The 16,769-nt window shown below is 40.2% G+C and overlaps 1 protein-coding gene across 2 annotated transcripts; it reads right to left on the bottom strand.

The window, feature by feature from the left end:
* Nucleotides 1–417: 417 nt before the first annotated feature.
* Nucleotides 418–15,317, bottom strand: map6d1 (MAP6 domain containing 1). 2 transcript variants are annotated; one of them, XM_042498322.2, is made up of 3 exons: nt 14,143–15,246; nt 9,692–10,016; nt 418–1,695 (listed from the first exon to the last, which is right to left on the bottom strand). In XM_042498322.2, exons 1-3 carry the CDS (start codon nt 14,679–14,681, stop codon nt 1,618–1,620), a joined length of 942 nt encoding a protein of 313 aa, XP_042354256.1. In that variant the 5' UTR covers nt 14,682–15,246; the 3' UTR covers nt 418–1,617. The 2 variants fall into 2 exon arrangements, with proteins under 2 accessions (XP_042354256.1, XP_087941530.1); XM_088085404.1 differs by lacking the exon at nt 418–1,695 and adding an exon at nt 9,341–9,520 and having other exon boundaries at nt 9,671–10,016; nt 14,143–15,317.
* Between the last annotated feature and the right edge of the window lie 1,452 nt (nt 15,318–16,769).

The raw sequence follows: 16,769 nt of genomic DNA, 5'->3' as shown, positions 1-16,769 counted from the left end.
TTATTGTGCGACTTTGTTGTTTTAAATGGTTAGTTTGTGTTCACCGAAGTGGCACAACAACACAAACAAACCAACTGCAGCAGTAGACCAGGAAGTCCGTGTTCAGCTAGATAAAATGGCAGTTTTTGTATATGGAGTCCTGCTTTGTAGAGAGCTTGGAGGAGTTTAACTTCAGGTTCAGTTTCCTCATTAATGATGTCCTCCTCTGCTGAGCTGTAGCATTAGCTAGCTCACTGGTGCTTTGTGAGCTCCTGAGAAACAAGATTGTGATTTCTGGAGACAGACTTTGATGTGAGTTTTTCAAGTCTATTTGTATGGCTCTTTGAGCACCATCTAGTTCCATATATTGAAGAGACGGCAGACATCTCTATGGCCAGTATCCCCAACACTCGACACTCACACAAATAGCCCTACAGGTAGAAGGGAACAATATGTTTGTTCTTTTATTATTATTTTGGAGTGAATTTTCCCTTTAAGCCATAGTTGAAGGTGGTGTTGATCTCCTCCTGTAATAATCTGAAAGTATATAAGCATATTTACCAAAATAACTCGTTTAAATTCAATATCAAGGCTGTTCACACCACAAGCAAAATTGCGTCCACACACATTGTAGTCTTTAGAGGCAGAAATCAATCAAAACCACTACACACCACTAACATGAGCAGGAGGTGACAAAATGTTTGGTTTTTTGTAATTTGAGTGTTCTGACCTCTGACCTCTAAAGCACTGAATACAAAGACAATATATGTATCCTGTTATTACCCTAAATACTTTAACAGCTTAAAATGTATTTTTCTTTAAAAGTATGGCACTTACTATTTTCAGAAATCTACATTCACAATAACTGACCTTTGTTATAATTTTGGTTGATTGAAATTAGCACTTTATTCATACAATCCTCTAAATGACTAAATACTAATACCTAGAACTGTATACTGTATATTTTATATACTATAAAAAAAATACAGCTGAGTAAAAGAGCCAAGTGACATCTCATAGAAAGTGCTAAGAACCTAATATTCTTTTATTGTAATTTCACTTACATTATATGTTTGCTCTTTTCCTTAACAATAGATTTACAAAATAATAGACCAAACAATACTTTCTCAAAATAGTAAACTCATTGAATACTGAGGAAATAAATAACTTATTTTCTAGCAGATTTCTAGCAGAAACACCAAAGGGCAACATAGTACTCTTAAGCATACACACTTAACGAACAACCACGTCATTCGTTATCGGAGCAGACTCGACGTTATGTACAACAGAAGGACAAATCAGCAGGTGCACACACGCAAACTCACACACACAAACACCCACAGAGCAGCCAGGTTCTTGTGCATCTATAATTGCAAAAAAAAAAGCTTGGTTTAAAACTATTTAGATACATGCATGTTCATTTCCATAGCAACGGGGGTAGGAAGGAGTGTAAAAGGAAGGGCGTCTATCTATCCTTCTCCACTTTGGATACTGACGCTGCAGCTCCACAGGCTTCACAACGGTGCACATTCCCTTGCATAGATTCTTGTGTTGTGGAATGGACTCAAATCATTCCCCTGTTGATTCCTTAAATCTGAAACTGATCAAAGTGGAATGGTTGAAAATTCGGAGCAGCTGTCAGATGTTGAAGACCCTTGATCCGCTTTGAAAGACAGCAGAAGGGTTCGGAGGGAGCTTGGTCCTCACCAGATGTTCCTGAGACATAGGACAGAGAGAGAGAGACAGACAGACAGGTGTAACAGCAGCTTTTTAAGGTGATCAGAGCGATGAAACCAGAGAGGGCAGCAGCTCTGGTGCTCACGCTGGACCCATGAAATGAGAGGAGACTGGCCGGGCTGTGCCGTCAGGAAGAATCAGGTCTGTTGTCAGAGCGCTAACGTCCTGGACTGTGTTGCTATTTCCTGCTTAGTGCTGCCCTGTTCTGCTCATGGCAGCTGTTCTCAAACCCTGACCGAAGTCTATCTGGGTTATGACAATTTAAAAAAAAAAAAAAGAAAAAAAGTTGCCTATTCTGTATTCTTTCTAGCAGTTAAGTAAAAGTTCCCAATGCAGACAAATCTTTAAAGAAACAACAAAAAAAACCACACTCAAACCTCACAGTTATTAGAAAAAGAAAAAGAAATCAAAATTATTAGAAATCCCTCCACATTCCTAATTATTAAAAAACAAATATATAACAGTCAGACACCCCCAACTCCCCCAAAGTATATAAAACACACAAACTCAGAATTATTAAAGAAAAAACAACAACAGAAAAACACCCCAAAACTCTAAATTATAAAGAGAAAAACAACAAAAATTAAATAATCAAAAACAGAAAAAAACACACAACAAAACCTCAAAATTATATATAAAAAAAATAGAAACCCCAACCCCTAATTATATTAAAAAGAAACACCTCAAAAATTCAAAATTATTTGGAAAAAAAAAGAAAAAAAAACCCACACGAAAAACCATGCTGTTTTCCTGTCACCAAAATTTAGCTATATTTTATTTTGTTTTTAAAATAAAAGAAACTGATCATTTCTGTAACCTAACGTTACTTGATTTTGACCATTTGCTATGGACTTCCTCACAGATCACCTACATTCAACTGCTTTGAGAAGTAACTCAGCCAAAATATAGGTTGGAACTGCAGGTTAGGGGTTTTACGCAAGATGGTTGCAAGATTTTAGCTATGTGGCAGCTTCTCACCCTACTTTGATAACATTCACGGCAAATAATGCAGAATTCATTTCACATTCCCTACAGTAACTGTTACAGTAACATCACAAACAGACCACCCTCTGCCATTTCTACTGCTGCTGTGTACAAAATCACCTGTTCACTGCAACATTTCTCCTTTGCTGCAGATAGCTCGCTCTGGATCGGGAAAAACAAACAGCTTAGTTCTCATCCTGCTTTTGCTGCGCAGTGGTTGACGTGCGTCCTTTTGTGCCGTACATTGATCCTTCATTTTTCTCAGGAGATTGTACCCAGAGGCAGGCAGAATAGCATAGTGAAAGCTAAGCTAATAGAAAACCAATTGTGATAGAGTTTTTTCATTGCTCTGAAGCCATTACACTGTGCAATGAACATTAAATTCAGAAGTAAACGCTCTGCCAACATTTATGGCATGTAATACAATAATCATCTCTGGAGGCTTTAACTTTATAAATGCACCTTTAAACATTGTTTTCTGTCTCTCAACTTATATTTAATCTCCTTCTTATCATCTCACCTGCAGCTATCTCAGCCAGGGTACACTGCTCTGAGGAATGCATATTGCACATTTCTCCTTTATAAATGCCAGTTAATATTTGGGAAAAGGCGGACGAACTTTTTTTGTGTGTACACATCGTTAATGCAGCTGGCCCCTGGAGTCTTAGGAGAGATTGACGGCTTGCTGCTCCAGCTTTGAATGTGACTGTACAGCGCTGTGGGTGGCAGGGAAGGCGGTTCATGTTGTTCAGCAAGTCATGTTGGTGTGTGAGTGTATTCACCTCCTCCCCCCTCCCACACACACACACACACACACACTAATACACACAGACTCCGGCTTTTCTGCTTCATGAAGCAGCCAGGTCTGCCTCTCTCCTAAATTAGATTGGTGCCAAAGAAGACTGCAAACCGGTGCAACATTGCACTTTAACAAATAATCCATCAAACGGTGCTCACTAACCCCTCTCCCACTGCTCTCTCTCGCTCTCGTTCTCGATCACCTATCACACGCTGCATCTCCTTCTCTCTCCTCATCCTTTCCTCTTGCTTTGCCTCTTTTCCCTCAACCTTGTTTTGCCTTTCCCCTGCTCTCAATACAATCCTCTCCTCCCCGCCAGAGTCCTGCCAACTTGGCACAGGACTCCCCGTCTGTAGTCCCGGGCAGCGTGGGAAAAGGGAAGAGGTCCAAGTGAAAGACAAGATGAGAGAAAAACAAGGAGACAAGCCTGGCTAGGGGGGGGATGTCGAAAAAAAAAGGGAAAGAGGAAAAACAATGGATGAAGGAATGAAGGGGGTAACTGCAGCGGCAGGTTTAGAAACTTTCGGATAGAGTGCTGCAGGGACGATGATTTTCTGCAGGCCGACACGGAAGTTAACGTCGCCATTTCCTCAACAAAAAGCATTTTGGATCACTGCAGAAAATAATCTCTGCGGCAAACAAAAGTTTTTTAATTACACGATCTGTTCAGCAAGATGATTCTAACAAATGAACATCACTTTTATCACTTTTTCAGCATACGTGCAGTTGACAGAGAGAAAATGCCAATTTTAGGCTATGAACCAGGCAGGGACCGATTTTAAATGGCCCTTAGCATGTTGTTCGTGCGGCCCACCACACAATAATGGTTAATTGAGCGAGATCCCTTTGCATTTTTCACCTCATGATAGTGGGAATATTGATTACTATGTAGACATGCACTATGTAGGAGCTACACATGTGACAGTAATATTCTCTAATCAACAGACGGTAAACAAGCTAATGACCGATTGTATTTTAGTAACCCATATAATGCGAGAAGCAGCTAGCCTCCTCCAGGTGTTTTCACATTATCTAATCTGGCCCCTGTTTTTCTGAGTTAGACCTAAGGAAAATATAGCTTTGAACATTAAAGAAGGGGGGCAAGTTCATAAAATTAGTAAAAATAGTATTGGGTTCATACCTATTATTATTATTATTATTATTATTTATTGTTATAAATTGTTAACTTTTAATAGTCTCTTATCGTACCGTATTGTGTTTTATCTTATGGTGTCTTGTCGTGTTCTGTCATGCCGTACCGTGCCGTGCCTTATTAGTTATGGTATTCTCTCTGTGTAACTGTAACTGCAATTAACGTCAAATTCACTCCTCCACCCTTCCATCATATATTAAGGACAAAGATCCCCACACTGACACAAACGGCTACAACCACACCCGTGTCATTTTTAATTGTTTGACTCATTTTGAATTTGTTTCACGTATTTTGTAATGTTTTTAGTTGTTTGGGCAGGTGAGGGAGGGTCGATCAGATTCCATAGGGTGCCTGTGCCACCCTTTTCTGGCTCCGCCCCTGGTTAGATACAGAGAGAGAAGAAAGAAAACAGAGGTAACTGGAACGTGAATTTTAGGCTGCATTGTCCCCCGAAGGCTTTCTATCCTCTTTCTGCAGTTTAAAGCCATTGTGAGCAGCATTTCCATCCCTCTGCTGTGCATCTGTGTTACTGCCATACGAAAACACAGCACTGTTATACATTGTATTCAGAATTTAAGCTTGGCTGCCCGTGAGCTCTGAGTACAATCTTAAATCTCGGGGGAGCGGCTGCTTCTAAGCTGACTATAATACAACAACCAAGAATTTGTCATAGCAAGAGTTTCCTGCTGAAGTTTCCACTCTGCATGCTTAATGTGTTCCCTATTCAGCGGTTTTGTCTTGCTCATCCCTGACACACACACACACACACACACACACCGGATTATACAGCCCATCCTTGCAAATCTGTTTGCCTTGTGTTGCAGTTGCCAGGCCTGATTCCTAACACGCACACTAAAGTGCGGCGAGTTCAGCGCTGCACTCATTTAAGCCCGACAAGTTGGACAAGCCTGGCTCCAGGTTTAACAGACGTTCGTTCTCCTATTCGACAGCTCGCACCAACCTCTCGGATGTTTTAAATTAGGTTTGCGAGTTCAGCGAGTTCAAGAAAACACATCTCGCTTGCAAAGCATCAGCGTGTCCTAATCGGTCAATTGTCTGCTGGGTGTCATGAAATTAGAGACGGCTTTTATCTGTTGAGATGGATTTGATGTGTTATAGGTGGGGGAGCGCACAATTTGACAGATTGATTTGAGCAATAATGAGAATTTCATGGCTGCCCAACTTCTTTATCATCAAGAGCAGATTTATTCTGATTTCAGCAGCTTATTTGGGACTTAACCATTAAATCTTTTAATGAATAGAATACAGTCACTCGGTTCTGCTCCATGAGGACGCCTGGCCTGCTGGTGATAACACAGTTTTGTGTAGTCATTTATTTTACTGAATCCGAATGCCCTCGAAGACGAATACCAGCGGAGAGCCGTGACCCAGTGTAATGCATACTGGAGTGGGATGTGTAATGCTTGGTCAGACACCTCTGCAGGGGGCTGGTGAGTCAATAATGAGTCGGCAGAGAGTGGGCCGTTGGTGACTGGGGTGGATTATCTAAGATCAACTTGATTTGCTGCCAGGCTGGTTTGTGTCACACTGGCAGATTCTGGTATAGCTGATGAAAATGCATGAAAACCGCACATATGTGTGTGTGCTTGAGGTGGTGTGTGTGTGTGTGTGTTAATATCGACTGTGGTGTTCAGTCCCACAGCCCCACATACTGCCAGCAGCACATCCCTCCTTAATGTGCCGTGAACTCTCACTCCAACTGGGCCACTGTTATTAATAGAGACTGTGTCCCGCCATTGACATCTCTCACTTCGACCTCCATCACCGCCACGCAGGATATTGAGGGACACGAAGGCTTAATAGAGCAGTCATTAGTCTAAAAATTATGCAAATTGTCAGTTATTTTCCTAATGCATTAATTTACTAAACCTCTGAAGTTGCAGGCCTGAGGGTAAACACAGCAGACGGCAGTTAGGATTCTAGAAATATGGAGGTCATTAGTCTCCCTTCATCAAGAAAACCCCAACCCAACACCAAAAATTATCTCAATTTTCTTTAAATTACATGAATTTTCACATTTGATTTATTCATTTAATCCATGTGTAAACATAATTTCCCAACACGATTGTGTGTCCTCTGAAAATCTTCTCATGAGTAAAGATAAACAGCCATGTTTTAATCCCTGGGACAATGCATTTTTTCAGATAATGCAATAACTTTTTAAAGGGGAGCTATCATACTTTTACTTTTTTTCTGTCATATAAATTATGTTACAATGTTAGATGTTCATATTAAAAACGTGGCTAAAGTTTTAAATAATAAAGCAAATGTATGTTAAAGTAATTCTTGTGAGCAAAACCCCCCAATACTCTGTTTCTGATATTTTTATTTCATATTTTATATTCCAATAGCTAGTGACAGATCTCTTAATATGGTCATCTGCTCCAGACATGCGACTCCCAAGTGTTTACATTATGTAGCCCACACTGCTACATGTAGCTACATGCCAAAATCAGGGAATCCTGTAGTATTGGTTACCAGTTTTGTTAATTTCTCCCCGATTTCAGGTCATATTCCTGCTAATACAGATCCTGCTGTGTTGAGAAGCTTTTATTGGTTATTTTTCACAGTAAAAAGTGCCACAATTCTCTGTAACTTCTCTGCTGTGACGCTGCAGACGCTGAACGCTGACCAGTCAGAGCAGACTAAGCTTTTTTTGGGAGAGGAGGCTTAAAGAGAGAGGCGTTAAAACAGAGCTTTTGGTCAGAGGTTGTAAAATAGTGTTTGAACACAGACATTATAAGGACAATAAAGTTGATTTAAACAGATTCAAACATTATTGCATGTGAAGATGTTCCAGTAGAACCCAAAATTCAGGTATGAACCCAAAAATGAGCAGAATAGGTCACTTTTAAATATGTGAATTTAGTCAAATAAGAGCATTTTGCTGTGCACATTGCCAGGAAATAAAAGCTTTTGGGAAATAATAAATCCTTATTACTTATTAGCTAAAAACTTTGAATATATTGAGTCTACAAAATATTGGCATCTGCCTACGAAACATTCACTAAAGCAGACTTTAAACTTCCCCCAGATTCCTAAAACAAATAGACGACCTAGGTGTCCTCAGTGGTAGCTACAGTCCTGCAAACAACTTTTTTTTCACAAAAATACATTTTTTACCTTCCCAGATACCTTTCAGTGGGAGATTTATCGCTGCACAGTTTGCAAACACACAAACCAGCCTGACCCAGCCCAGCCCGGACCAGCCACAGCCCTGGCAGATGGCACTGAGGGGTGAGGGCGGGGAAGAGGGATGGCACTAAACCTCTGGAGATTCCCCAAAACTGTCTCGCTTACTGTCACGCAAAAAAACGGCTGACCTGAGTCAAAGCATCCAGGGAGGGGACAGAGAGAGGAAAGAGGGACGTGTCCCCTCACCCAGTTTATCCGATAATCTGGAACAACCTGACAGAACTGATGAGTTCTCGGCTTCCTGAGCAAATCCTCTCGCCTTGTGTGGTTAGTTATGCTTCTGGTTCTTTGTCTGTGTGTCTCAATCACAATCTGGGACAAAATGTAAAGTTGTATGAATATTTGGGTGATTTTTTCAGCTGTTGCCAGTTTATCCATGACCATATTAAAGGAGCTTAATACAATATTCAGATCTTATCTGTAGCCCTTTTTACACAGAGATCGCGCTATAGGGCCGCTACAAAGTCCCCTCTTTATGCTGCAGTTACATCTTTTATACAGAACCAAACAACAGTGGCAACATGCTGCTCCGGTGAGTTTAGACAACAAGCTGGTGTCGCAGACGCAAAAGAGGCTCATGACACATTTGTTTGTTTTTATGGTTGTTTTTGTGCTGATTTTCAGGTAATTTTCTTGTACTTTTTTACTAATTTCATGATAATATTCGGGTCATTTCTTCTAATGTTGCTCATAGTGTTCTTCTCGTGTTTTTGAAAAAAATCAAGCCAATTTGCCCTGGTTTGAAAGGGTTAGGTCTCCTAAACAAAAAAATAAGAAATGACCCACAAATTAGCAAGTGTTTAGTTAGAATATATATATATATATATATATATATATATATATATATATATATTTTTTTTTTTTTTTTTTTTAAAGATCTAAACAACTTCAAAAAAGTGCTTTAAAAACATAAAATTATTTACGTTTTTAAAGCACTTTTTTGAAGTTGTTTAATTTTAAATATGTAATTATGATTATTAGCTATAAATATCATTTTCCCCTGGCTTTTCTCTTTTATTTCATTTAGTTATGTATTTATTTTAAATAATTCTCTAAATCCACTAATTTCTTGCAATTTGTGGAACATTTCTTTCTAAGTTGCTCATTGCCCCAACCCCTACTCCCCACTTTTCTTTTCTTTTGTTTTTTAAAAGAAATTGCACACACACACACACAGAGGGACCATGATTTCATTGATTTCCATTACTTGATTATATCATGGCAAAAAGTTGCCGCTGTATTAATAATCTATTCTACTATTTTTCATTGTACTGTATTATAGCAGCGTCTCTAGGCCATAAAAACTTTGACCCTTCATAATTTAGACGGCAAATACAAACTACAAATTAACATTTTTATATTTAACGAAATCAGTTTACATTTTCCCTCTAAATGTTAAAATAAAATCACAATAATGACTAATTGTTAGACAGACGTCAATATATTTGTCTACAGATTTGTTCTGTTTTCTGGCCAAAATGGACCACATTTGGAAAAAAAGCACGCATTTACTCTTTTTTTGTTCTCATCAAGCCTACTCTATTCAGGTCAAAGTAATGAGTGTGGCACCAGCAGAGTGTTACCTAACACAGTACATGGCCTGTTTTAAACAGCTGGGTCACTTTGAGCTGCTTAGGGACAGAATGCTGTGTCTCTTTTCCAAAACGCCCCGACAGCAACAGGCCACCAGGGAGCTGAGAGAAGATGACTTTCAGGAGGAGCATGCTGCAATTTAAACCTGTAGCTCCTCCAGCGAGCTCTTTTTCTGAGCTCTAATGATTGTGAAAGTACCCCATTTGGGCAACACTTCTGTCTTTGCTTACCTCTCCCTTGGATGTACTGAGCTCGGTCCTCTCAGGCGGGACGCTCTGCTGGAGGCTAGAGGGGACGGGTGAGCTGCCAGCTTGCAGGACCGTGGGGACGGGCTGGGGGACAGTAGCAGGTTGTATGTTGGAGGCAGCAGATGGGATATTGTGCTCCCCCTGATGCAGCCCTAAGGACCTGTAGCCCTCCGCACTGTAGGCAGCCTGGTAGCTGGTCTCTCGTGGGACATGGGTGGCCTCTGTCCCAGGGCTGGAGTATTGAGCTGGAGGATTTTTCCTCGCACTTTTGGCTGGTTTCGCCCCTGTCCACGGCCTGTACTCTTGCCTGGAGGAGGAGACATGCATCAGGTGGCTGATGGAGACTCATTACAGGCTTGTTTTAGTGTTTCACTGCCTGAAAGATGGTATTTTCATGAAACTGGGCTGTGCTTGCTGTAAAAAAGATGCACATTCTTCTGAAACTGGTGCTAAATGACCAGAGATATCTAAGAAAAAGGACTGTGGCATTCATTGTTGCTGAAGTGGTAAAAAAACCTATAAACCTACAACTAGGGGTTGACCTATATTGGATTTTCAGGGCCGATGTCGATACCAAGTATTAGTAGTTAATGAGACCGATAACCGATATTTGGAACTAATATGCATTTACAATAAAAATGAAAATCTTTCTGTCAATATTTAGAATTTGGAATTTTACTAACTCTAACAAAAAATGTGTTTAAATGCCTTTAGCAAATGTTAAATCAAAAGTAAAATGTTCTACATCATATACAGCAAGTTCCCAGCAACTTTCTTTTAATAAAGTCTAGTGAAAATTTCTATAAAAAAGGGAATAAATAAAAATAGCTTCCTGAGGTTTAAGAAAGTTAAAGTTCCTCCCATGCTAACACTTTCTTTGCACTGTTTAATTAATTTTATATGCTATCATTAGAATAAAACACTGATACAGATAATCTGCAAAATGCCAAATATCGATCCCAATAATCGGCCAGGCCCATAATCTGTCGACGACCCCTACCTACAACTACCAGAGTGCACAGCGCCACACCAGACCATAGACTGTACATAAAGATGGACAACATGACAGCTCCCCCAAAGTGTGACTTTTCAATCTCAATCGCCCCCTGGTGTCTGTCTGCAGTATAGGTCCTAAGGCCCGCCCCTTCATGTTAGTGAATGGGACATAGGCTAAACTAAAAACTAAAAGTACACGCCAAATACTTTTTACCCCAAAGATGGTTTCTGTCACTGAAGGTAGTTCTCATCACCCTGATGATCACTTGTTCAAATGATCGTATTTATGATAAGTTCGGTTTTCATTAGTTATTAAATTCTACAAAAAGGGGATTTTTTACCATGACTGACAGCTGTGACAGCCAATCCATGCGCTCGTATTCAACGGGGCTGCTCGCAATCGGTCAGATGGGTGTTTTAGCGGGAACTCCTCCATCACTACTACACAGACTCCGGCTCTGAACGCGCCCGTATCCCACATATGTTATCCTCACTTAAGCATAGCAGGGTTAAGTGGGGGCACGTCATCCATTTTTATATACAGTCTATGCACCAGAACAATAAACCCCCTCCTGCTGGTGGATGATGTTATGCAAGTTTCCCATCCAGTAGCACTATGGAGCAAACGATCTTTCAATACAGTTAAACAGTACACTAAAATATGTTTCTGAAAACATTTGAGGCAAGACACAGGCAACGCAACAACAGAATCTTGGCTTATATTTGATCAGCTCTACCAAGCTTTACAGTTTGATCTCATTTTTTCAGCCTGTGTTTATACAATACAGTAAACAGTGTGGCACCTACTTTCCATTCACAAACTCTTATAACACAGCCAAACAGTGCAGTGAAATATGTTTTTGAAGACATTATAAATAATTAATAGTCAATACAGCCACAGAATCCTGGTTTATATTCAGTCAGCACATTTTACTGAGTGTACATGTGAAAGATCAGTTTAATTGTCATGGGGGGTGCTTAACTTAAACTAAAACCCTGCAGATGTCTTGGACTGGGTTTAAGACAGAGAGGTGCAGTATGCAAGATGTCAGCATGTTTAGGATGCAGTGTTTTAGGCACTTGAACTGTGACTAAAAGTCCATATATCTCAGCCTGTGCTTTTTGAAACTTTGTGCCAAGCAACTTTAAACACCAGAATACTCCTTTAATTAGGCCTACTATAAGTTATTTATGTAAATCTACCAAGGGGCTGGACCAAATAAAATCTACTAAAATAAGTAAATCTGAAATCACTCTTTGGTCCCAAGGCTTGTAAGTCATGTAACATAGAAGTGCTAGAAATATCATTTCTTCTCTTTAAAGGATCATAAGACAAAAAAAAAAAGAAACTGTGAATCACTGCTCTAAAACTTCCAGTCCACATAACCTAAAATAAACCCCCCAAAAAAAAATCAAATATTCATACTTTAGCTCTCTCTTATATGAATATGAAATGTGTAAGAGAATTATTGATGACCCCTATCTCCATGCAAGCTTGCTGGGTCGACCCTGGAAGTCAATGAACTATTAAAACACATCTAATTAAGCATCAAAGCAGACATCAGCACCATCCCGCAGTTTTCATGACTTCTCCTTCTTCTTTTCCTGTAGTATTTAATGGTGGTTGGCATACAATATGTTGCAGTACAGTCAACTTACATTACTGGATTTAAACTTAAGTCTCCACTTAGTAAATAAAATAATGATAACTCCCTCCCACCCACTCTGCCATAAATTCTCTATTTTCCAGGTGGTTGATGGAGCCAAAAAGCTTCTCTCAACTGCTGCTGCACAACTTCTCCAGAAACTTAACTCCTCCTAAGTCCCTTTTTTTATCTGCAATTTTGTCAGTTTTCTGGTAATTAGCATTTTATTTAACTTTTTTTTTTACATAAAAATGTCACAAATGACTCCTATATGTATAGAAAAAAGTAAATGAATAAACAATAATAGTAGTAATAGTAATTATAATAATAATGAGACAAAAATAACTCTAAAACATTGATATGCACCATGATCTAATATAATTAGCAAGCAGCTGATTAGTTTTCAGACACACAAAGAGTGTGTGTCAGTAATATGTGCATAGTGTGCAATTTACATCAAGATCTTTCCACATTAGCCATGTAGTCCAAGTAGTCTCTCCATATATCCACATATTTCTCAGTCCCTTTCTTACAACTGACAGAGATGTGATCGTATGATGCAACTTTTGCCAAGAACGATTCCTTAAAAGAAGTAAAAGAAGGCTCACTTGGTTTATGCCATTTTTCTTAAATGTCCTTGCTGCTCCAGCAGTACATTTATTTGCTAAGCCAAAACTTCCCCTGATTGTTACAAAAGCAAAATTCCTCCTTGGCTTCCTGCCTCACACCATACACTTGCTCAGGCCTATTTCTTTTCTTAGATGTAGCCCTGATTATTTCTGTCTCTGTTACTCTCTTTGGACAGTTAGCCTCCCCACATTTACCACATGGAGCAAAATCACTCCTGCGCACGCAGACACACACACACACACACACACACACACACACACACACACACACACACACACACACACACACACACACACACACACACACACACACACACGCTGTGCCCATCCTGACTGCTTCAGCAGTCAGATGCAGTGGACAGCGACAGGTGCTGAAACAGGTAATAGAGCAGGTATACTCAACTTGCTTTACTTGATGGCCACTTCTGCAAATGCCAGGGGCCAGTCGCAGCACCCCCATACATGTTTCTAAGATTTTAGGATGTTTCACAAATCTTAGTACATTTCTTGGATTTTACGATGTTTGTAGGATTTTAGAACATTTTTAGGTTTTTATGTCATTTTTAGGTTTTTGGGTCATTTCTAGGTTTTTAGGACATTTCTAGAATTTGAGACATTTCTTGGATTTTACGTAATTTCTGCAATATGAAGACATTTCTAGGATTTTAGAACATTCTTAGGATTTCAGGACATTTCTAGGATTGAGGACGTCTCTAGGATTTAATACCATCTCTTAGATTTTAGGACATTTCTTGGATTTTATGATGCTTGTAGGATTTTTAGGACATTTGTGGGATTTTAAGACGTTTCTAGATTTTTAGGATGTTTTTTGACAATTTTTGGATTTTAGGTCGTTTCTAGACTTTTAGGACATTTCTAGGATTTCAGGACATTAGGGGCTCAGTTAGGACCTCTGTCAGGGGGTGTGGGGGATCCTCCACTAGCACCTTTTTTTTTTATAAACAAGCAATATTTTGATGCTGTTTTATGCTCTCTGGCACCTTATGTATAACCTACTTAAAGTGCAAAAACAATTCCCTGTGTGAATCGCTCTGTTTTTATTGTGAATAAGAAAATGGTCGGGGGGTGGGCACCCAGAACCCAGATTTGGCCCGCGGGCTGTAATTTCAGTGTCAGTGTTACAGAGGATGGCATGTCCTACCTGTAGGAGCTGGTTTTGCTCCCCTCCATCACCTGCTGCTCTCCCCACCTCTGCCCCCTGCCCCGCTCCTCTCTGTCCCCCGGCGGTGCCTGGCTGTGGTAACTGTTCACCGGGCTGTCCGAAACACCGTCTGCCCTGCTGCCCCCGTTACTAATCCACGGGAAATTCTCCTTCCTGGGAATGGGCCAGGGTTTGAAATCCTGCTTGTACTGGGTGACACTGGGGAAAGGTACTCCGGGCGGGTGGTAGTCCTCCCGGGGCTTGTAGCTGGGCTCTTTGCGCGCCCTGAAAGACCCTCGGGTCCCTGCCGTGCCATCTTTGGGCGCATGAGGATCGCCGGCGGCACGCGGGTCCGGGGTCGAATAGTTATTCCCGTGCGCGCGCTCCGAGGCGGAGACCTGTTTGGTGACGGACCGCACCTCCTGCTCCGCGATGTCCGAGTAGTTCTGGATGGTGAGCGGCACGGAGAGGTCCGATTTGTCGAACTGGTTCCAGAAGCGAGCCAGGCAGCACACTCTGCTGATGCACGGCCAAGCCATCCCCCCCACCTCTGAGTGTTTGACTTGTGGAGGAGAGAAGAAAAACCAAAAAAAGAAAAAAAAAAAGAAACAGAAAAAGAAGAGGCAAAAGATGAAAGGTTACATTCAGACAGAGTGTCGCCCTCCCTCCGCGTCCGTTCGTGGGAAGCTGAGAAAACACAGAGTCCAAGAGTCCATGTCAGCAGCAGAGGAGTGCCAGCAGAGATGAACCGGTCTGTCGGGGACCGTCATTGAATATTCCTCTCACGTGGTCTGTGATAGTGCCTCCACTATGCAGAGGAATCTGTGGCAAATTATTCTCCGCATCTCCAGTCGGATCCACGGTGTCCGCATCCTATCCAAAATCAAATATATATATTTTTATTTTTTTCTCCTGCAGACACGTGTGGAATGAAAATCTTGGAAATGTTTTATGGCTCCAGTCACATTACTGTACCTTAACTGTTGCCAGCGAGCTGAGGGTTACATAATTATGATGCAGCGTCAAACCTACAGTGTACAGTATAGGCTGTTATCAGACCCCAGCTGGAGAGTATGTGCAGAATATTTTTCAAATAGCTCATATTTCTCAGGTTAGTCATTGGGTTCAGGTGAGAAAAAAAACACCCACATAGCTTTTGTGAAAGTAAAAAACAAAAATAAACAAAGAAAATGACCTTGAGAAAGTTCTAAAAATTAAATTTTTAAAAAGGAAAAAAATGTAATATATAATGATAAGACTCATCCATATAATTTTCCCATTTTTTATAATATCATATCATCTTACCCAGTGAATTTTCATATCATTTTCTTGTCAACTTCCACTTTTTTTTTTTTTTTTTTTGCTATTTGCTGGACATTCCTTCCCAAGTTGCTCACTGCCTGTATATGTAAACTAATGTCAAGCCAAGTGTTAAAGGGTTACATTTGATTTAAAAAGGGCTTCAACTAATTATTTTCCAGTTGATTAATATGTTGATTATTTTCTTGATTAATCAATGAGTTGTTAAGTCTATAAAACGTCAGAAAACAGAGAAAAATGTCAGTGAGTGTTTCACAAAGCCCAAGATGACGTCTTGTTTAGCCTACAGCCCAGATATTCAGAGGAGAAAAGAAACCTCAAAATATTCACATTTATGGCGATGGCTTCAGACAATTTCTACTTCTTTTTGTAAAAAAAAAAAACAACCTAAACCTAAACCCACGTCAAAGAACCGCTTAGAAACCACAATTTTTGTGTGTAGTGAAAAAAAAAGGTACACAAAAAGTACAGAAAAAGTACAGAAAACAGTGGACTCCAATGCTTTACTGATGAGCACATCCTGTTTTAGCGCACTGTGCCACCAAATCATCCTCAACATTATATTTAATGAACAACTGCAGTGTGCCTTTGACGTGGTTAGAAATGGAAGAAGAGACTCTTAAGTGCTCTAAATTTTTGGAGATAACTGGTTATTTCTACATAATATCGGATTGAAAATAAAGTTAAAGAGCCTGCAGACAAGACAGCTCTCACTGGCCAAGTTTATTACAGCTGATTACAGTTCAGTGAATGTGAAGTGGTGGGATGTGCATTAAGTTGATAGAATGGCACTTGATGCACTGAACTTCCCTCTGTGAGCTCTTCACAGAGAAGATGAGTCTCACAGGGAGGCAGCGCAACAGTGTGAGAGCCACTGAGGTGACACAGGAAAAAAACGCAACTCTTGTCAGTGAAGATGAACGGGCACTTAATGTCCACACCACTGTGCTTCCAGTGATAGATGGCACAGGTTTTGTGGTGCGATTGATTGCCACTGTGAGCCAAATTCATTAGCTGCAGACGACTTTTCAACATCAGATAATGAAATGGGACGTGCTTCTGATAGTGGTAATGAACATTACAGAGGAAGAAAAGCCATTTGAAAACAGCAGTGTGATACTACCATCTGCAGGAAAATACATGACATTTCTCACCTTTGCAGTGAATGTTGTGTTTTTTTAAACAATCTCTAGGTTTTTAAGAATCTGAAATACTTTATTGAACAAATACAGTAACAGACAATTAGCACTAATGTGTGAATATTTAAATTACAATATGGATCATGTGCTGAGTGTGTAAAGTGTGTA

Source organism: Plectropomus leopardus, chromosome 12, assembly GCF_026936395.1.
Source record: "Plectropomus leopardus strain MGB_pleo_1.0 chromosome 12, ASM2693639v1, whole genome shotgun sequence".
Taxonomy (NCBI): domain Eukaryota; kingdom Metazoa; phylum Chordata; class Actinopteri; order Perciformes; family Serranidae; genus Plectropomus; species Plectropomus leopardus.
This window is presented reverse-complemented; position numbering and strand designations above follow the sequence as displayed.